Genomic DNA, 21,945 nt, shown 5'->3' on the forward strand with positions numbered 1-21,945 from the left:
CCTATGGATTCGTCAAGAGGTGCAGGCAAAGCGCCTATCTGTCCAATGGGTCAAAACCACCGACATGCCCGCAGACGGTCTTACTAAGTGCCTACCTAGGCAGAAGCATGTCGAATTCATCAAACAACTGGGCATGGAGATACCACCTCCTAGCTAGTCATTCTCTCTTCTCTCATTCAGTTCTCACTTTGCTCTTATTCTTATCACACATCGAGAACTGAGGGGGTGTGTCAACATGTGGATGTTGTGGGGTCACATGATGAAGGACCCACTCATATAACCCCTCTCTACATATAGATCTTCTTCTATAAAGATCTAACAGATTGATCCTCAACGATCTCGCATATGATTGCCTACCTAAGCAAGAGACTCTCAACACTCTGATTCTGTTGATTTATCATGTGACCTTTTGCTATGTTTCTTGTGATATAAATACTGCTATGTTACCTAGTTAAATTGAATTAAGTTTATCATCCTTTGTGATCTCTCTTCTAGATCAGTGGTACTCTTCCATAATCGTGGTACTTCTCCTTCATAGAAGTGCGCACGACCGATAGACTCATAACCGTGTATTCAGACACTATATTGAGTATTTACCAATCCTTATGCACACTATCGTCTTGTGTGTATAACCACGACTTTATGGTCACCGCCTAGAGTCCGACATCTGCTAATTAGCCGGCTACTTAGTGGCGACGGAGTACGTAGAGAGATATTAAGCTTGTTAAGCACTCTCTCGGGGTCTAATGGTACTAAACCACTAGCTACGAAGTTATGTTTAATAGTAGGATTAGTTAATTAGAACGCTTCGAGCCGTGCGCGCTAGTAATCCACTAAGAAATCGTGCTTATCGATATAGTTATATCCTCTACGCGCAAGATCACTAACGAAGCGACCGTACGCGCGCTTAACCACTGTAAAACACCTAATATCTAGTGGTTGTAATAGATACGATGAATACGTAGGCATATAAAGAGGTATAATATCGTTTTCTGTGCAGGTTTAGTCGAATTAGGGTATAAGATGGCTACTATGGCTATCAAGAATCAATAGTCGAAATCGCCTACGTACACGCGAATTCGTATATAGGATAAAGTGCTTTTGTAACTAGCGTAGACTAATCTCATCGGTAGTCTAGCCATTCTTTGAGACCTCGATTCGCTAGTCTTTCGGTAGGTTTTCGTTAAACTATCCTTTAATAGCTACTTTACCTTTAAAGATAATACATAGCGGTAGCGAATAGCTATCTAAGCAGATTGCTTCGATCGCAGTAACCTATTCACGATTTCCTAGTTATAGAAGAGATCTCCGACCGTAGTATTCAGCCCTTGTGACTACTTTCTGCGAAGATATAAGGCCCATTACAAAGCCTATCTCATCAAAGTTGTAGATATCCTCTGGTTGTATACCGTTCTCGTCAATCACACTTTATACGGTCGCGAACCACTGCCGAATCGATTTCGGATCTTCGTTTAGGGCTCTTTAGTAATCGTATCTTCGCGAGAAGCGTGTACGAAGCTCAGGGCGGCGGTTGATGAAGGTTAATAGCTAATTCTTTCCAACGGTAGTTAGTGGCTAGTTACCACGCGCAGCCAGTAGGATATTAGCCATATCTCGTACGGTAGCAGGCCTAGGCGCTGCTCCACGCGAATCCATAGAGAGTATCCATTCAGTAAGTGAATCCTCTTCTAATTGGGTCAATTTATGGCCTGTTAGGCGTATATCAACGCGAGGTAGTTGGCCATGAAGACGCGTCTGTAGTGTTGACCGTGGTACTGCGTATAGGATAGCCGCTGCGCGGATAGATTTGACGCGGCCATCTTTTAAATCGGAAAGCGCTAATAGGATCTTGCCCTCTTGATTGGTAGATTTCTGCGAAGATTCAGCGCGAATTGGTGGCATGGTAGTTGGTTAAATTAGGTAGGTTGATGGAAAGACGCGATTTTGGATGGGGTGGCCAGGACGGCCGGGTGGCCAGATCGGCCGGGAATTACGTTAGTTAGTTAACTAACTATTCATGATTGGCCACCGAGCGATCACATGACTAAACTGACGAGATCACTGAGCATGAGCATGTGCTGACGTTTACTCAGTGAGCCTGAGCCTGATCGCCCTCATTAAAGCGGCGGCAGCCCAAACAGGAAAGCCCCACCCGGCGGACAAAATCCTGTGTATATAGGCGCATATAGCAAATTCAATCGATTGATTTGTAACATTCGGTCGATGTGGACCCGTAAATCATTATTGAAGATTGAATTGAAATTTCATCGAATAAACGCTCATCCAGGCATCGCTGCTGATGGTTTCATCGACACCTACGTAGAGGAAGCAGAAAAGAAGGGGGAATCTGAGTCAATGTCTCTATCTAGACTATGATGAAGATGATCTAGAGAAGAAGAAGGCAAAGAAGAAGAGAAAGACCTAAATAGGTCTACAAGACAAAGAACAGCGTCGGTCCTGGAAAGAACCATCAAACCTGCAGAGCAATCTATGCAGGTGTAAACGAGAGGACGCATGATCAAACGACCGAGTAGTCGAGGTCAATAGGGTCGAGTCATCAGCTGCTAAAAGTTCGATGGAAGAAAGAAAGAAGCGGTATCATTAGGAATTGCCGGGGCAAAGCCCAAAGAAGCATCGGAATTGAACAGGGTCGAGTCCATGAGTTGCCATGCCCACTCACTCGATGGTGACCCTGAAATTGCAGGGGAGGCTAGCTCGGCGGCATTTGCTGTTAGATACTGTTAGCCGCTATATTCTTTTCCTTTTACTGTAGGTCAGATTTAAGCACACCTCTTGTATCAATGTTAGTGATCAATCTTGCGAGAATATCTCGGCATCGCATGATTGTGCTATTGCCGCTATCCAGCCCTCGAAGAATCGACATAGCAGTATCGAGAGATGGTCTTAGATCATCGGAATCTCGAAGCCTCATGGAGTATAGCGGGTTCTGCTGGATGAATAAAACGCCCAATATCACAAGAGAGGCGTTGAAAGCTATATCTTGTCAGTTTTGACGCCACTCGAGTAAATCCTGGCATGAGAAAATGAAGAGCATACTGTAATAACAGGAAAACCACCATGCGCCAAGAAGGTTTTGATTATTCGTTGATGCCGTGAGAAGATCAGTGCTTATTTGGAACACGCGGAGACATGTCCGCACAAGATCAGCAATGAGGGGAAAGCTAGAGTCCAGGAGCCATTCCGATAGATGCTCATTGGAACTTTTCTTGCCAGATGGAGGAAAGAAATGAGTCAGAATTGCCCGCAGAACCAGGATTCTCGCTCCAAGATAACGGAACGATAGGAGTACTCTCAGGCGTGTTGTTTCGAGACTGGCTGACGCGCTTTCTAGCATATCCTCTGAGGGATCTATAGCCTTCAAGTGTCGTGGAAGCTGTTCCTGCCATTGGTCGAGTTTTGATAACAAGTCTGAAACTTGACTAAGGGTTTCGCTCGTGTAGGCCGAGGCAATGGATCCCAAATTTTGCCCATAAAGTCGATCTATCGTGTCACCCATTATGTGTGTAATAGAGCTACAGCGTGTCAGCCAGGTTGTTGCTGTGGAACCATTCATACTTTGTACCTACATCATCGAGTCAAAGTATGTAGAGGATGAAGCAACGACTTCATCAGCCACATTACTAAAAGCAAGACGAGCGCAGGGCTCTATCTTCACGTGGGACAATGGAATCAGGGGAGGACGACCGTATCCGACACTCAATAAACTAAGATGCTGTCAGTTTCGGGGCATCAGTCATAATACTTGAGGAGACAGTACCGATCATTTGTTATGCACCAGTACCACAATCTCCGTCGACATTCCCTTTCAACCTGCGAGAGACGCGACGATCCGGACAAGTGAAGTCCCAATTGATAGGACCCCTTAACAGCGAGACTGTGAAACGTCCATGCTAGCGAAGATGCAGGAGTACCTTCAAGGTAAATTACCATAAGAAGGAATAATTGCACTGACTTCATTAGTTTTTCGAATGTATAACAAGGAGTCTCCGTCCATACATACCCATTTCAACTGAAGGTCGCCCCAAAATGCCTGGGCTGACTAGCTCCATAGCCCTCTCGTAGAATGTATTTGACTGTTGCGCTCGATCTTGCGTAGGCGAAGTCGGAGTCATCACATTCGTAGTGATAGCAAACATCATGTTCAAAACGCCGAGCCACGATCTTCTGATATTTTCAGGTCCCTCGGTCCTCATCCGGAATAGGGTTTGTCGAAATGAAGCCTCGTGAATACAAGGGATCATAAGGTTGACGGTGTTAAAGTACAAGTGAAGCAAATCATCTGCCGTATATTTGGGAGGAAGCGCGAAAGGATCAATCGGGGTACGCCGCGATGCGTTGCCTGATTGATCGGTACGAAAAGGCCACATGAGGAATGAATTTGAATCGTTATGGCCGGGGTTTTCTGAGCCGGTGATTCCCGGCTCTAGTAATGTCTTAGGCCCAAGTCCCGCTGAGTGAACAGTTGCCTGAACGATTGAACGTAAGAAAGCCACATTGGATGAGTTGCCTGCAGCCGATCAGCACGTTATCCAGAAGCCGAGAGCTTCGGGTCGATCTGATATGCAAGAACATACCGAAGTATTCATCTTCCTCAACACCTTCTCGCAGTGCAACGGAGCCCATTCCATCGACACCATCGGATTGGTCGGAGATTCTCGAAATACTGAGTACAGGAGCAGTTGACGGTGTCTCCTGCTCGGTACTCCAGGAACCTCTGCGCATAGCCTTTGATCTTTGCCTCAATTCGTGTGACCCATACTGGAGGGAGTCGGAAGTTTGATTATTATTATTTGGTAACCGGGGATCTTCTAGGGATGCCAGTCTGCGCTCAATATCTTGAAGGCGCTGCTCCAGGGCAGTAGTTCGGTCATTTCTAACCGGTTAGGATGGAATGAATGAAGTGTCGACGGTGAACAATGGATGAACCAACATACCGAATATCAACTGGAGCTTCCCTAATCTCGGGTGTAGTTTTAGTCGTGCAGGGCAAATCATACTGGCAATGAACTTCCATCTCCTCGCACGTCGAGCACGGATTCGCGCCATTGCACTGCGTTCGTTTCAAACGTCAGTCTACGAATACCATGTCAAATAGTATTGGGGATTCAACCGAGCCTGTGCAGAAGAGCTGGATTTGGGTTCTACATACACGAGATTTTCGAGACCGGCATGGTCGGCAAGCTACCGAAACTCGCTTCCTTTTGCGGCCCAATGGCCTGCTGGCATTTGCGGATGCATCTATAGCATTATATGCATCTGGCATAGCGAGACTTCAAGAGTGTTGAAGAAACCAAAAAGAATGCAATTGAATGGGAGTTTTGTTGTGGTACACCTCCGGACTGCCTGCTATCGTCACCGGAGTATGCAGGAACTAGGGAGCACGTAGCACATCGATTCATGATTTCGCAGGGAATAGTGGCATTAACCGGTCGGGCTATTGCCACTCTACACCGTCTTCGTGCCTCCACCCTATTTGGCATTTCTACTTCTCCTCTACCAACATTGTTATAATTTACATTTAACAAGGTTTGTTCCAGACAATTTGTAGTTCAACGTAGACCTGTCGGATCTCTCGGCTATCGTATCCTCAAAGTCCAATTTCTGCGGGGAAGTTGGGAACAACAGCAGCAATTTGCTGAATCCCCACTTCCCCATTTTTCGATTCCTACCTTGCCCCGGTATCCCCGAGAACATTTCAGTGGTGCCTCGGCACGCAGGAAGAAATTCTTCTGGGCTCTTCTTGTTCAAATCAATGCATCCACTATGATTGATGATTCTGAAACCATTTCTCGAATGGAGGATTTCTGGGCATCTTTTTGTTATTATCTATTCCCAATATCAAGTACATTCACGTATCAGACCCGAATCCAAGTCTCGCAAGCCTTCACATATCCGGTAGTCAAGCATGGTATCTTTCTGCGCTTGTTTATGTCTGACACTTGGCCATCGTGTTCTCCGTATGGCTCCTCCCTGCTCGACCCAGGCCTCACGATGCGACTGTGTATCATGACACTCTTGCGCCCCCTGCTTGCGGACAATATATGAGCTAGATGGAATAGCAATTCTGCAATCGATAAGGCCATGAAGTTGGTCCAATGAAAAATCTATATCTTCAAGTAGTCCCTCAGTAGTCTCGAACAATTCCTGGCTTGAGAAACCCGGAACAAGCATTGGTCCTCGGAGGGAGAGTTACATGCGCGAAAAGTTTGGCAGCGTTGTAGTGAGACTCCCCATCATGGACGATAGATCGATGATGGCTGTTGAATAATCACGCCCCTGAGAAATTCCTTTCGAGCAGCTTTCTGGGGGTCTAAGTCCCAGGGAAGGTCGACGGCAGTTATGTAATTTAGCCGCGCTTGAGGAAGGAGGCTAGGCAACTTGTACAGCAGAGAAACCCCTTTAATGTGAAGGCAGTTTGTCTTGTTAAGCACACCAATGCCTTCCAAGTAGGACTTTCGACATGCCAACAGCCAGCCCGTAGCCCCTATGAAGCATTTATCGGGGACTTGGCCAGCCCATAGATCGCAATGAGTTGGGAATCCCGACTGGCACTTGTCCGAGAACGGAGCCCATATGACTGGTATTGATCCTGGAGGATCTGTTCAAGAGAATGGCATTCTATGGCAGACACTACTGCGCCCTTGCCACTGTCACGGTCTCGTTGTGTCACGCTCTTCTAATGGCGGGATGTTGGCGTGACGATGATGGTAGATGATCCCTTTCGACTTTTCTTAACAGGATATTCGAACTGGAGGTCAAAATGTAAAGTGTGTCCGCCAAAACCTTCAATCAATATTAGAACGACGGATCTCTTCTGGTAGTCGTTGGAAGAAAGCCCTATTGGCCGTTGCGTGAGGTGATAGAAGCGTGGCCGAAAGTGATCGTGGGCATGTAGCAGGAAGTGATGGAGGCTGAAAGCTGTCTTTGCCTTTCTTTTTCTTTCTCGGCCATGTTCTAATTCGAAGTGTCGTCGTATAACATCACTGAGGAATGGGGCGTAGAATAAAGGAGGCCGTGTACGGAGCGCGCTAATATCTCGAAGCCTAGATCCAGGTCAGATGGCTGGAGTTCCAATCAATCGATTCTTCATCTGTGTTGGATCTATGTCATAGCTCTGGATTTTGGCTCATGCCATTCTCATTTACTTCAGCAAAGAAGAGTACAGAATCACCGTGAGATATACTGAAGAATGTGACAATGGGGGGCTGGAAGAGACAACGAGAGGGGCGCGGGAGCGAGCTGCAGGTACAAAGTGCTTTACACTTCCCAATAATCTAGTAGATCAAATGTTAGATTATAAAATGATGCATAATGGTTCTCCATTTTTCTTCTAGAAAATGAGATCTAATCTGATTTCTGTGCAGCATCTTCTAATGTCGTCATGGGGGGATGCAATGTCATCCGGCAACTTTTTCTCGGCGAATCTTTTTGTTCCCCGCCATTTTTGATTTCTTCACGCGCCTCGCCAAGTCCTTGACTCACCTCTCCTACACCCGGCGGCTTCGGTGATCTTTTTCGTTCCTGCTCGGATCACTTTGGTCAGCTTTGCGACCAGCGTCCAACATTCGCATACGTCTCCGACAGGCCGCCAGCCCTGCATCGCGCACGACGATCCGTGACATTCAAGTCAACAAGGCACGAGAACACACACGAGACCGTCTTGACAATGACGAGGACAATCCCCACTCTCACCGATTACTACCAGATCCTCAGCATCCCCTTCACAACCTCATCGGCCACCCTGTCGAAGCAGCAGATCAAACTCGCGTATCACAAGGCCCTCCTCAAACACCACCCCGACAAAGCAGGCGCCGTCGCACAGGATGCAGGAATAAACGGAGCAGACTCCCGCAACGGGGTCTTCTCGCGATCGGGCGATCAAGCTGCGGGCCAGCGGGCGTATACCATTGATGAGATCACCACCGCGTACAAGACGCTGAGTGACCCGGCGCTGCGCGCAGAATATGACCGCACCCTGCGACTGGACCGGTTGAAGGTCGCGGAGCGGGAAAAGACTGGCGACGTCTTTCATACTGGGCTGGAGATTGTGGATCTGGAGGATCTTGAGTGTGATGAGGATGGCGAGCGCGGGGCCTGCTGGTACCGTGGCTGTCGGTGTGGTGATGAGAGAGGATTTCTGGTGACGGAGGATGATCTCGAGAGGGAGGCAGATCATGGTGAGATCGTTATTGGATGTCGTGGGTGCAGTCTTTGGCTGAAGGTGCTTTTCGCCGTTGAGGATGATGGATGAGAGGGATGCTTGAGATGCGCCCGTTTGCAAACATCTTGATATGACATCTTTTCTCCCTAGGCAGAGCCATCACCTCCTTGGGTCCGAGACTTTTCACTTCAAGTCTGCACTCATCACCCTCACGCCTGAGGATGAATGAGGAGATCCGATCGGGAAAGCCTGCCAGAACTACAGCCTCTCCGGCTTCCCCAATCTAGGGGTTGGGCCTTTAGCTCAACAGACACAATTCCTGTCATGATCGTGATTCTATCCCTCAGTCTCAGATATGCTATTAGCTTCCGGCTTTCTCTGCCGGTGGAGATGGCGCAGCGATGTTGGTCGCCCAGCCATATTTACATGGCATTCTAGGACAGCACTTGGAAAGCCCAATATCTTTCTCCTGCCAAGTCATGCACGAGAATATGTACCGATAGAGACTTTCAATGTCTGTCGTTCCTATGTCCTATTAGACTTACTCAATATAGCAGAGGCACAGCAACCTTAGCTGGAGCTCTTTGAATCCACTAAGGTTGAAATGCCTAAAGACCTCGATCAACAGAATACAAGATTAAGATACTAGGCTGCATACCGGCTTGGATATCCTAAGAATGATCTCTTCAGCTTCTCATAAAGGTGTAGGTAACCTTGTAATCAACGATAAACTTCCATTGGAGCCCTGAGGCGCTACCTCTGGATAGGGTTACTTTCTGTGGAGAGCTGTTGTCACAGAACCGTTGATATATATTTCACCGATGCCTCTGTACAGACCGGATCAGGTGGCTAAACAAAATAGGCAAGGGAATCCTAGACACAGAGTAGACGCTCAAGAATTGATAAAACCACTCTCATAAGTAGCATGACCAGATTAATAACAAGACTATTGTTCCTGGGATTGATGATATGGCCTCCGCCGTATTGATCGAGGGGCGGATGACATATTTGAGAAACCGGGCAAAACAACCTCCTCCGACTCCCCGCCATCTCTTTTCTCTCTCTACAACCCCCCCAACCTCCCACCATGTCCGTCATCAACATATCCTCAACCGAACAGTTCAGCTCGCTGCTGAGCTCCTCACGCTTTGTGGTCGCCGACTGTAAGTGGTGATGCTCCCGTGGTTGAGTTCGCGATCTTCCCAGCACCCCGCTTTCACCTCGAAATGACCACCTTCCGAGTTGGAACCCATAAAAAAGCAAAACACTGACTGACATCCTGCGTGTGGAATGTAGTCTATGCCGACTGGTGTGGTCCCTGCAAAGCTATTGCCCCCGTCTACGAAAAGCTCGCATCGCAGCTGTCTCGCCCAAACCACATCACATTCACCAAGGTCAACGGTGACCAACAGACAGAGCTTGCGCAGGCTTACAGCGTTCGAGCGTACGTGGAATTATACAACTACCCTATGACCTAGGAGAGATTACGAGAACTATACACTACGAATGAGACCTGACTGACACTTGCCCGATGCGCTGCAGTTACCCGACCTTCGTCGTGTTCGAGAACGGCCGCAGCATCAAGACCGTCGCCGGTGCCGATCCCCAGAAACTTACCGACGTGATCCGGAGACTCGCATCGGAAGCTACCAAGTCCGATGGCGGATCTGGCGAGGGAAGCGGTGCGACTTGGCTGGGCGCCGAGGTGGCTGCGCGATACACCGACGTGACGGACGAAGTTGACACCAAGGGATTGGATCTGCTTAACCGGGACAACCAGTTCGGAGAGCCGCGCGTGTTGTTCGACACCTCCAAGCCTTCAGCTCTGGCTGGCAAGGGCAAGGCCAAGGCCGAGGGCAGCAGCAGTGGTGCCGATTGGGTCGAGAGCGACACGGACGAGCAGCTGATGCTGTACATCCCCTTCCAGTCGAAGCTCAAGGTGCACTCCCTTCATGTGACATCCCTCCCACCTGCTGCCGGCGAAGACGACGACGATGACGAGCTGCCCATGCGGCCGCGCACCCTGAAGCTTTACACCAACACATCGCATGTGCTTGGCTTCGAGCAGGCGGAGGACACGAACCCGGAGCAGACGATCGAGATCAAGCCAGAGCAGTGGGACGCAAAGACGGGGACTGCCACCGTTGACTTGCGGTTCGTCAAGTTCCAGAACGTCACCTCTCTCGTTATCTTCTTCGTGGACGGCGACGGAGAGAGCGAGAAGCTGCGCGTGGATCGCATTCGCATCATTGGCGATGCGGGCGAGAAGAGGGCCATGGGCAAGTTGGAGAAGATTGGTGACGAGCCTGGCGAGTAAAAATCTGGTAGACATTGGCTGGATAGGACTACATTTTGTGTTTGTTCGAGAGACTTTGGCATGGTAGAACTTTTACGAGAGCGATCAACGAAAGACCTGACGAGACATACCAAGGCGCACGGGGAAATTGAGCGTCTCAAGCTCAAGGAACCACACGCTACGACAGATAGAAAATGCTACAGTGGACGAGACAAAAGCTCCCAAAAAAAATCTTGCTCAAATCTTTGCATTGCTTGAAATATCTGCTACTCTAAAAAGCCCATCACATTTGAGGGTATAGAAAATAGTAATGTCCGATCCCAAACCAAAAGGTCTCATCCTTGAAAAATCAGAAAGACCCATAAAGTAAGAACCGGTGTGCAATTCCGTTCGTCTGTGGCGCAACCGACACCTGGTAACATCACTGAAGGCCCCTTTGACAAGAGCCGTGGACGTCCAAGCAACACGGGTAGGTATTAAATTTGAAGCTGCGCCGCCGCACGAAGAAGAAAAAAAAGAAAGAGGAAGGAAGTCTCGCGAGCGAAGAATTTATGGCCGCCGGTGGATGCTGTCCGGAAGAATACTTGTTCCGGTGTTTCTCGGTTGTGAGTTAGCTTCGGTTGCCTTGGCGCCTGACTGCCTGAGGTGTCTATACAGACCTCGCGTATTAGGTAAGCAGTTTGCGGTGGGAACATTTTTTTTTTCTGCAAGGGACGAGCTTCTCTTCTTTTTTTTCTTCCTCATATATTATTTTTGGCTGATGATGAGGATAATGGAATATATGATAGGAAGAGACTGACTCCCACTGGGAGCGTGATCTTACAATAAACCATCCACTGAGGCCATTTCATATAATCATCCTTGCTGTCGTTCTGGAGAGCATCGGTTCTGTCGAGTTAGTCAATCAGAGCTGGAAGCTGTCCAGCTAGGCGGAATCAGATATCAGAGTTTTCCTTCCGGGCTCATCTTAAAGTTAATGGCTATGTACGCATAGTCTATACTGCATTCTGCTAGACAGCACTGAATGTAGATTACGCACACAACGTAAGCAACCCTTGGCCTGATCATCGTGAGAGCCGCAGATTGCCTGTTATGGAGCAATCCTTAACCCACGTGCTGCCAAACAACCACGCAACATGGCCATAATGAGTTCCGCCAAAGCTCAAGCTCCATATTTGCAAACTCATCTGTGTCGAAGCAAGCTCGGACTGGAGCACAGAGCTCAGTAGCGTACCATACAATAGCATCCTCTGACGCAATCGTATGATGAAACGCATTCGATAAACAGCTTCAAGCTGGACCCGCGATGGTTTTTTTCACACTGCGGGCCCAAAATAAACAAGTCCAAAGGGGACCCAGAGAACCTTCGGCACCGATTCCGTAATTGCAGCTTCTCGTTTGGCCGAGAAATAACCATGTACACCGGCACGCCTCGGCCGGCATCGCTTGGATGCTACGATTTCGTACTCCGTACGGGTCCAAGTCCACCGACCCTGCCGAACGGCCCGCTCGATCGTGCCATTCACCTTATACAGTAAGAGGCTCGCGGGTCTAGAGGTCTGGAGCTGGGTCGATGGTGCGAGTGTGAGGTTTTTTTTCCTCTTGGGGTTTGCCTTTGTAGACTTTCTTGATCCACTGGAGGGTTCAGCGGAGAGAGAGCACTTGTCACTGGATCCACGATGTGGGAATAGAATGAAGTAAGGCTGTCATCTCGTACCCCGAAACAGTATTTGCTCGGCTGCCCTATGATCGAAAATATCTAGTCGTCGGCTATGTGGAGGATGTCCCCATGGCGAGCTTGGCAGTGTCGCGATATGGGTTTTATTGATAGTAGCGCCGTTGGCGCTGACTAGACTTGGAAATACTGTACATAATTGCATTGCACACGAGCACGCTGCGTTTCGTGTTAGCAAAGAGAAATGCTAAATAGAGTAGTTTATGGAGTTTTTTTTTTCCCCTTGCAGATACTAAGATAGTGGGTGTTCTTCGTCGTTTCTTTTTAGACCCGCTCGTGCTCGGGCTCGATAACGAGATGGCAGCCAGTGCGCGGCCGCAATGGGCGCACGCTGGCAAGAGATGTATCCACTGGGTGCTGCACGTGTAGAAATGTCACTTATCTGGGAGGACGATTAGCATTGAATCTGAAGAATTGCGCATTGAAGTCAAAACGGAAGAAGCAATTCACTAAAACCCTTAGTGACTGCGCCCGATGTGGCAGCGTCTTCCAGAAGAATCTTCGGGGCAACCGGTCTTCATTTTAATCGTATTTGCGTGAACGTGCTCTGTGAACGTGCTCGTGGAATTGGTTACTAGCACACGACAGAAATATTCGATGTTATTCTTTAGGCGCGCTACAAATCTTAGGTGACCCGCATAGCCAAATATCCAAACCGGGCAAACCCTGTAATACAGGAGCCTACATTTGCTTCTTCAGAGAAAGGTTCACGGCTCCATTCGGAGATATCCAAAATGACATGCTTTTCAGACCCTATCATCTCATCGCCCTGGGCCTAATCTACAAAACCAATTTTCGGATTCGATCCGCGGAGACAGTGGGTGCACGATCTTCGCTTGTAACGTAGCTGAAAAAAGCAACCACACTACCTCTTATCATTACGTACATTCTACGGTGTAGGGACCATGGGAGGAACCCACGATCGCTGTGGAAATCGTTAGTTCGCCCGACCAGCTAGCCATGGGGACACGGGGGGAGTGAATCTGGCATTCCGACAGGTCTAGTCGTTGCAGCGGTGCATTTGGCACAGGGCCACTTCCTTGGTTGTGCCGTGTTTGGAGAACACTATCTGATCAGAGATGGAGCCGGGCCGTCGATCTCGATCGCGGGAGCGAGACCAATCCACGACTGAGATAAGTCCAGGACTGTGTTGTGTGCTCCGTGTTTGGTGGTGCTTGCGGATGCACTTACTGTATGATACGGTGCTAAGTGGTGACCTTTTGTTCCCTTTCTTTTGGTGCGGGTGGATACTTTATCTCTTCCATACGGTGCTGAATATTTATTGAATATTCGAGAGCGATATGGCCAGTGTGGACGGTACAGGCCCCGATTCCCGCTATAGGCGGGAGATTCACACAATAATGGAGTGTGAACTCGGAGGCACAGATAATGATCGAGCAATGATCTACTCCCGGGGAGGAAACAGAGATCGAGTAGTCAGTACAACCTGGACTAAAGATCTGGCATATTTGGGTCGTACTGTCGTGGTCTTCGTCTTGGCTATCTCCATTTGAGGGTGGACTCGGGAATTCTCCGCGTCTGGTTCACATGAAACAAGGGCCTGCGGAGCACGATGCTCGATCGTAACAGAAGAATGGCGACATAGCAAGATCATTGGGGCAGACGGCAGAGCTCACGACCCAGAGTGCGGCCTGGGCTAGATAGGGTTTCGGCTGAGTTGTGAGGGAATCGCATCATTCTGGTTGGAGATTTTTTGGGTGCCAAGAAGGGGATGATCCAGTTGGTCCCAGAGATAGCGGCAGGCGCAGTAGACGGACCTCCGTCTCAGGTGTGGACTGTGGAGGAGTGGAGGGACTGGGAGTCTGGGACAGAGGGTGAGACGAGCGTCGCTGGGGTCTGCAAGGTACGAGGATTCTTGTTCCGGATCTGGTAGGGTATCGTCTAATTGGACGGTTCCTGAGTGTTCCTGGAGGCGAATCCACGGAATCGGTTCCCAGTAATGCGGTGGGTGGTTCGTGAGAGCGGGTTCCCGGCCCGTGTTGGCGCAGATTTGGGTTAGAGTAGTGTATCAATAATTGTTGCCAATAATGTACGGAGTACAGCGTACTCCGTAGTGTTTTGTTAGGATGAATTCCCGTACAATACTGTACTCTGTACAATCTTTGGAATATTAGCCACCCCCAAGCGCGAATTCTGGGAAACCAACGAGGTGGTCGCGTTGGCTGGCTGTATGGCGTCCAAAGTAGACGGTCATGCATTTGCGATCGCGGAGACAGGCCCTAATGCAGGATAATGTCCTCTCGAAGGATGGGGGCTGGCTCGGGTCCTACTTTCAACATTATACCTCTTTTTTCGTCACCTACGAGCTGAGGCCTGCCCTTTTCTCCGCATTTTTGAGGCCCTTGAAATCGATCCCGAATACGAGAGTCCGATCTGCTATCGCCAGAACCCTCCAGACTGTACGATTTGGTCTCGTTCACCGGGCCAATATCGCAATGATTGGAACGAGTGGAACGGGTGGGGAGAAGGCTATTCCTAAAGTGTATGGCGAAGCTTTCGCCTTCACGAGGATAAATACAGAAGGTACTCGAGTGCAGTAGTGCCGACCTTCACCCGCCGTCCTCCGTCTATCGCAATAAACCGGGGTGGCAAATTGGTAATAATTCGTTAAGGGAAACTCTGTTTCCAACTTCCTCTGAAGAAATGCTTTTATTGCGGAGAACCTGTTGTTAGGGCAACTTTGTTAGGAAGTTAGAGTGGAATAGTCTGCCATCGAGAAAGTTCCATAGTCCCATTGACTTTCATAGCGCGAGGGCTTATTAGGGAAGATCCAGTCGGGTAGTTGGACCCCATCCGCGATTCCCCAATGTTGCATAGCTCAATTTCCAAATTTCGTGGGGACTACTCCGTATACTTCTCGAGTAGTACCGTCAAGATAGGCAAACGATCCTGCCAGAAACAAACCAGGCCCCATCCGAGCTGCTAAGAGTTTGCCACAATCGAGCGATAGCCAGTGGCACTTCTCATAGCGACAGGTTTTAACGGGCGAGAGGTCAAAGTGTAAGTTCACGCACGCTGTCCACGTTGTGCCCACGTTGTTGTGTGTGTCCACGGCGACTACCGAACGGAAAGTTTCAAGCGATGGAGCAGGGGGAGAGGGGAAGAGGAACCATGCTAGACCAATCCCCCAGGCACAACAAGGCACATCCCATGGGAGAACTGCCGGGTCATTAGGACTGAATACCTGGCTGGGTCTAGCGTCGGGAGAAGTAGCCAGTTGCACGACACCCTCAGGGTCGCCAGGCTAAGCAGAGTTTGGGCGATCAATGCTAATCTTCTAGAGTCCGGAGGAATCCTGCGGGTACCGAGGGTCGTCTCCCGCACGTGCGGCCTATCAGTTTCAAGAGAAGCGCAGAGCATCCTGTGGTGCCTGGACAGTAACTTTCAGGAACCTGGTCATTAGTATCGTCAATAATTCTCATGAACCAGGCAGTCAAGCTAGACACTAACCCTGCTTTAGCATTAGCGGTTCAATTCGAACTTCGGAACTCGCCGCGGGACAAAAAAAAACTCAAATTGTCCACTGTCCACCCAAAGTTTGAGGTTTGGATCTGTTATCATTTTCCGAGCAGTGGATATTGGATAACTAACTGAAACGGCCTGGGAAGGGAGAGAGCTCTGCGTATATCTGTACCAGAGTATGGTTGAGTCCACTTCAGTACTACCTTTGTCCACCAAAGAGAGGCCCGAGTGACGACAGATAGCCCCCAATCGGGCAAATGATTTTAACCAGCCGATAGAACGGGGGCTGGAGAAAAGAAGTATGAACGTGAATGGCCACATCTCTAATGGCCGTCCCATGGATGCATTCTCACCCACGCAATCTGGTTAGCCGAGTCTCTCCCCGCACTTTTGCTTGCTCGCTTGGACCAGTTTGGCGCCTCCAAGTCTATCAGTGTTCAGGAACGAGAGGACACATGCAAATCGGAACCGTGGGTTAACCACGGAGATGTCCATCATCGCACTGTATCAGGAAGATAGCCAATTGCCACTGCAAATGGAGCCGGCTAAATGCGGTAGGCTCGTCTGGGCGTTGACTCTAGCGTGGCGTTACCAGTGGCAAGATAGCCAATTGGTCGTGTCGGCTGAGCCGTTGTTTAAGCAAACGATCGCGCGATATTATCGTCCAGGGTAGCATGTAGTATACATTTAATTAATATCCGTGGTATATTTGTGGCAACGGTGTGTGTGTGTGGGAGAGAGAAAAAGAAACGGTGGGACACCCGAAGCGAGACACAGTCAAAACTCCGTCGTAAGCTGATGGAGTGTGAGAAACATACAGCAGGATCTCACAATCACACGAGATAGCATCATAGTAGCAATCAAAAGTATAGTTCCACTGCAATTAATTACCTAAATAGGACGGATAAGCGTCTCGTAGGATTCGCAGAATTCGGGTGTTGTTACTCATTAGTCACCTTGTTTCACCGCAGGGCCAAGCCCTAGGTTATCTCCATTATCAATTGCAGGCAAAAACAAATTTATACGGAACAGTCTTAACAAATCATTGCAAGTCGTGGTCCGGCCAAAAAGAAAAGCAAGTCCACTAACGAAAAAACCCCCCCAAAAAGCCAATAACTATTGCATATTATTTCTGTCATATTGCATAAGTTTCCTCCGTACACCGCTTCAAAAGCCTCCACGACCCAAGAGTCTCGATTTTTCGACGGACCGTGGGGCTTAGCCAAGACCCCGGCTTGCACTAGTGCCCCATTGCGGCCTCGAAAACGCGTGTTCCGTCCAAGACGCTAGTGATGATACGGTGAACTCGACGTGTTTCAGATTTCAAGCTCGCAGCCAACGTCGTGCGGAAAGGCCCGCCCGAAATTAAAAAGAGGAAATAAAATGTTTAAAAATGACCGCTAACTTGGCTAACACCGGGTACTAACCAGAAACACTCCACACTACGAATTAGACTCCCGGTCTAGAGTTAGTTAGTACGACACGGCGAGAGTCGTATGGGAGGGAAATAACTACGAGTGGCTAGGAATTAAACAACTCAGGCCGAGGTGGCTGGAGTCATGGCATTGGTCGACTCGTGCTCGGGACGGGGAGTACGGAGGGCAGTTACCTTGACCACTTGCTAAGTCTACCCTCGAGGCTCTCTCTCGCTCTCCCCCACACTTCCTTTCGTCCTAGTGGCCGGCTTGGCCTAGACGGGAACAATTTGCCCGGACTGACAGCGAGGGAGGATCTACTCCCAGCCTCCCACCGCGGGAGACCCTGTCAGAAAAGTCAATGGTCCTACTGTAGTGACTACTTGGTAGATATCTTCGGCATTGGCTTCTCCTCTCGGCATAGCGAACAAAACTAAAGTTCTGATACGCCAAAAGGTTCTTTGCGAAAAACGTGGAGAAAGCTTTGCTAGTGCGAGTGCCTCTTAAACCTATGTACCCATAAAAACATAGAGTTAGTAGTTTGACTTTTCGACCTCGTTGCTGAAAAGTATATACTCCATATCTTCGTTCCCCATAACCTTCTCTTTACGCCAGATGGACCCTCCTAATAAGCAAACGATATGCATATTGGAGCGCGGTTAGCCGATGAAATCCCAGTTCGGACGAAGATAACCTGCACCGTCGGACTCGCGCCTGTCCCCAGTGCCCTGCAATTTGACGGGAGAGGTGTAAACGGGCCAGAGCATGCCACGACACTACCGTGATCATGGCCCACTGCTCCCGAGGTAATGGATAGTAGTGTACGCTGTACGCTAGACGCTATTTGCCTGTCCCGAGTGACGTCCGCAGAATCCACGAATCGAGACACATTGCATGATTCGTAGCAAGCTCAACTAAGTAACTAACTACCCTGGTCAGATTCTCGACGTTATCTTCCTGAGGCACGGCTGGCTCCACAGAGCCCCGTTGGTGTCGGTAAATTGCCCTATACACTGTACTGTATGTGCGGCCTCGGTGGCGCCATGGAGCCGGAGTCGAGCTCCATTGCAATCAATGCTCTGCGAGCTACCAGCCGTTGGAATGGTTCGGCGGCCGCGCGTGAGTGAAAGGCGGAGTATGAGACGTCAAGAAAAGTATGTATCATGAAAGCGGGAACCCTGCGTGTTGTAGATCCACTCATTACTTTTTTCTGGTGTGTTTATCTTCATTTGTTTTTGTTTTCTTTGTGCACGAGTTGATTTACATTTTATTTTTCTTCCTTTCTTTTTGCTCTTTTGGCTGGATATGATTTGCCCGTTTTATTTTCATGTGTCAAGAAAAGGCATTGATAGTCATACGATTTGGACCAGTCGAGCCGACGAGTCTCAGTGGTGTGAAGCAAGCTTTTCCGGCGACGCATGGGAGATTTTTTGTCCTGCAACTGCCAGATGATGCATCGCTGGACCCTTGCATCGAGGCGGTTCTACGCCATCGCGGAAATCCTCGAGGGCGCAATAACGGCCTCGCCCGCTTGGAATGATGTGCAGGGCCCTGTCAAAGATCCATACTCACCCAGTTTACCTATCTCTTCCTCCCCCGTATTCAGTTCAATTATATATGTACTTCCGTAGTGGTTGCAGTCGACAGGTCAACCACCGCACCGGTCCTCTCGGATACAGACATACAGTGATCGCCAACGGTTATTCGCATCCCAGACACCGGAAGGGACCCATCATTCACTCCATTCGCCATTGCCAAAATCCCTGACCATCCGTGATTCGTCGGGGAATGTAGCTCATCCCTCCACCATGTCCAACCTGCCCATCCTGCCCGTCCTCTCAAACACGCCTTTTCCAATCGCACGATCGCCTGCCGCCCCCAGCGCTCCGGCTGCTGGGACTATTGACAGCCCGTATGGGTCCCAGCATGGACCAGCCTTTGGCTTGTTTCCTTCAAGTTAACACATGATAGGCAGTATCTACGGGCGATAAATGAGCACGAGCCAGACAATTCATAAGGCGATAGACAAAGTGCCTACTATACTAAGTAAGAGTAACTGCCGAATTGGAAATAATGTACAGTCGACTCACAAATGAAGCTACCTACTCCAAAAGATCTCCGAGACCTCCAAAAAAAATGGACTCCATCAACAAAGAGCCACTCTCGGCCAAGACTCAAGAGCTCGGCTGCACTGGAGGACCTTCCGCGCCCGCTTATTTCGGACTAGCAGCCGCCCGGCCGGCGCGGCGGGTGCGCTATTCTCCAGTTTGTGCTCTGCATTACTCCACTTGCCCAGTTTTCTTTCTGGAGCTGTCGCCTTTTTTCTTTTACCCATTCCTCTTTGGTACCCCCCATCTCTTTGCTAGCTGTCCCCAATCCCCATGGAACAGCTCTTTCCCCCCCGGTTAGCTTTAGAGCTTTGCCGCTATTCCTCCCAATAATGAGGTCATGGGACAAATAGGTGAAGCTATTCGGTGAGAGCTCTGCGCTACAGTAACAGTACATAAGTAGTAATAAGCTGTCGCATTATTGCAGATCAATTGAGTCGATATGATCAATAGCGCTTTTCAAAATTCATGAATGCAGTAGCGTATTGCGCCTTTTTTTCGTTTTTGCTTCTTGGGGTGGCCCGTGATGCCTCGAGGGGAATGGCTTGTCTGTGCGACAACGGTGGCGGCAAGACAATCCGAAAGCATTACGGAGTTATTGGAAATAACAACAAAGTACTCCGTTGGTCAGAGACAAGAGAAAAGATCCTCGCACCAAGAGTAAATAGTAGCAAAGCCAAAAATCGTCTCGTGCAGTAGTAGGGCTGGCCAGAAAATTCGGAAGACACAAATTTGAGGCCGAGAGGAAAGGAAGTTGACTCGTCTTTGTATTTTGCCTTATCTGCATAATTTATCAACAAAGGCAGACTGAACACATGATTTACGCTGCATGTTGGCCACAAACTTCGGATCACATACCCCGAAGCAAGATTTCCCCTAAGACGCCTGCTAATAGGAGATATTACTGTAATTAGTTACGGTAGTTAGAGCTAAGGGCGACCGCGCAACTTGGGGGATGTGGTTCTCGAAGAGAAACTGACAGCCTTCCATGCATAAGTTAGTTGCACTCCAATTCGGACCAAACGACTGGGTGAGTTTAGTTAATTTACTGTACTTAGCTTAGTGAGTTTAGGGTGATTTGACAGGGGGTCTCAAGCTAACCCAAGCTGGGAAAGTCTCGAGGTGAAACATCCAATCACCGTGAGGCCGGACTCCTTCTCCTGCCTACCTTGAGGAAATGTGGACATTTTCGACTCTCACCTAGCGCAGGTACTTTGTCGAACAAGAATACACGACGCTAGATTTTCTAGTAAACCTTCTAGACGCAGTGGAGAACTGTTCACACTACGCGCTTTCTCCATTAGAGTCTCCATTCCAAGGCCTTTAGTCAGTATTCCGCGTAGTATAGTGTCCGTACTATACCCCGTGTACTCCGTACTCCGTACCCGAAGGGTGGGCTAGTTAATTAACAGGTGATCAACCCATTTCGCGGTCTTCCCCATTTCCCGGGCAGTGGGTAGGTAACACGACATGATTGGTGGCGGGAGAAAAGGCAGGGTTCCCGCCCGCGCCGACGCTTTTCCCACCAAGGGCATGGGGTGGCCAATAGTGGAGGCCGCTATCTTTAGAAGCGGCCAATTGCGCAGAGGCGATGCTCACTCCGGACGGGCCCCAAAGGAAAGGATTGGCAGTGATGGAAATCCCGCGACTCGATGCTTGAATGTTCTGGACTCGAAAGGCTGCAGGAATGAGGAATTGTGTAGCAGAGACGATGATCGAGGGTCTGGCCAGAGAGGAAAAGAAAACACGTAACTAGTTACGGAATCCAGTCGATGTATTCTGTCATTGTTTATCGTGTGTGCTTTTCTTTTTTTCCCCTTATCTGTGGGAACATGGTGGGGGCTAGCAGGCAGTCAGCGCTGGAGAAATGAGAGGGAACCCTTACGGGCGTAAATGGTCAGATAGCAGAGTGTGCCACAACCATTGCGTTACTATCATCCTTTAAACGGCCGACCTTGCTTGCGTGGTGGCGGCTGAGTAGACGCAACGATCGTCCAACGGTAGACATAAGATAGCAGTTGGATTAAATCATAGAAAATACATAGTTCTGCTGTGGGTGGCAGGCAACAGAATACTAGAGAGATTAGGTAGCCAAGACCTGGATGGATGTGTCGAGTTTTCCCTAAAAGTCTGCATGTACGGTCGCTGGATGAATCACAGGCATGAAAAGCTGGTCTAGGCTAGGAGTACAACAAATAATGTACCTCTGCACAAACTACTGAGATTACTCTGATATATAATTGCACGTTTGAGTGGTGGTTGTAAGTTGAACCAGAAAGATATATCTATTGTATGGAATTGGTTGAGACCTTCACACCATTGCCGAAACCCATTGACGCCCTCTCCCCCGGATCTACCGAGTAAGACGAAACAGTGGTGCCCATCACATCTGTTCATGCAATCGGAGCACATCTCTTTGCGACATGGCTGACACAACTGGAACCAATCAGATGTATCAGAATCCGTCACCAACATTCAAAAAGTCTATGTGATGCCTGCTTACAGCGATGCACAGATGGACCCGGCCTCCCCGCCTTGAATGAAAAATAAACCAGTGTCAAGGCTGAATGTAAAAAAAATGTCCCACTATAGTCAGTGTGTACATCCGTCCTAAGTGACGATAGGCGGTTCCCTTCAGGCGCAATGTCATGGAGCCTGCATAAGCGGCCACCATTACCTCCAATCAGCAGAGTTAGGGCTCTCGGAACCGCGTCTCCGGGAAGGCT

At 49.1% G+C, this 21,945-nt stretch overlaps 3 protein-coding genes across 3 annotated transcripts; 2 read left to right on the forward strand and 1 right to left on the reverse strand.

Moving 5' to 3' along the window:
- Nucleotides 1-3,788: 3,788 nt before the first annotated feature.
- Nucleotides 3,789-5,284, reverse strand: N7496_000776 (uncharacterized protein; the record flags this gene model as incomplete). The annotated part of the gene is made up of 5 exons (XM_056693707.1): nt 3,789-3,895; nt 4,022-4,528; nt 4,596-4,894; nt 4,956-5,071; nt 5,171-5,284. The coding sequence occupies 5 exons, from the start codon at nt 5,282-5,284 to the stop codon at nt 3,789-3,791; spliced, it is 1,143 nt and encodes a 380-aa protein (XP_056560436.1).
- A 2,403-nt stretch (nt 5,285-7,687) lies between these two features.
- N7496_000777 (diphthamide biosynthesis protein 4) lies at nt 7,688-8,272 on the forward strand (the record flags this gene model as incomplete). The annotated part of the gene is made up of 1 exon (XM_056693708.1): nt 7,688-8,272. The coding sequence occupies one exon, from the start codon at nt 7,688-7,690 to the stop codon at nt 8,270-8,272; it is 585 nt and encodes a 194-aa protein (XP_056560437.1).
- A 997-nt stretch (nt 8,273-9,269) lies between these two features.
- Nucleotides 9,270-10,499, forward strand: N7496_000778 (thioredoxin-like protein 1; the record flags this gene model as incomplete). Its single annotated transcript, XM_056693709.1, has 3 exons — nt 9,270-9,345; nt 9,479-9,626; nt 9,725-10,499. 3 exons carry the CDS (start codon nt 9,270-9,272, stop codon nt 10,497-10,499), a joined length of 999 nt encoding a protein of 332 aa, XP_056560438.1.
- Nucleotides 10,500-21,945: the final 11,446 nt, after the last annotated feature.

The sequence above is a fragment of the Penicillium cataractarum genome (genome assembly GCF_028827025.1).
Source record: "Penicillium cataractarum strain IBT 29864 chromosome Unknown utg000001l, whole genome shotgun sequence".
In the NCBI taxonomy this organism is placed as follows: Eukaryota; Fungi; Ascomycota; class Eurotiomycetes; order Eurotiales; family Aspergillaceae; genus Penicillium; species Penicillium cataractarum.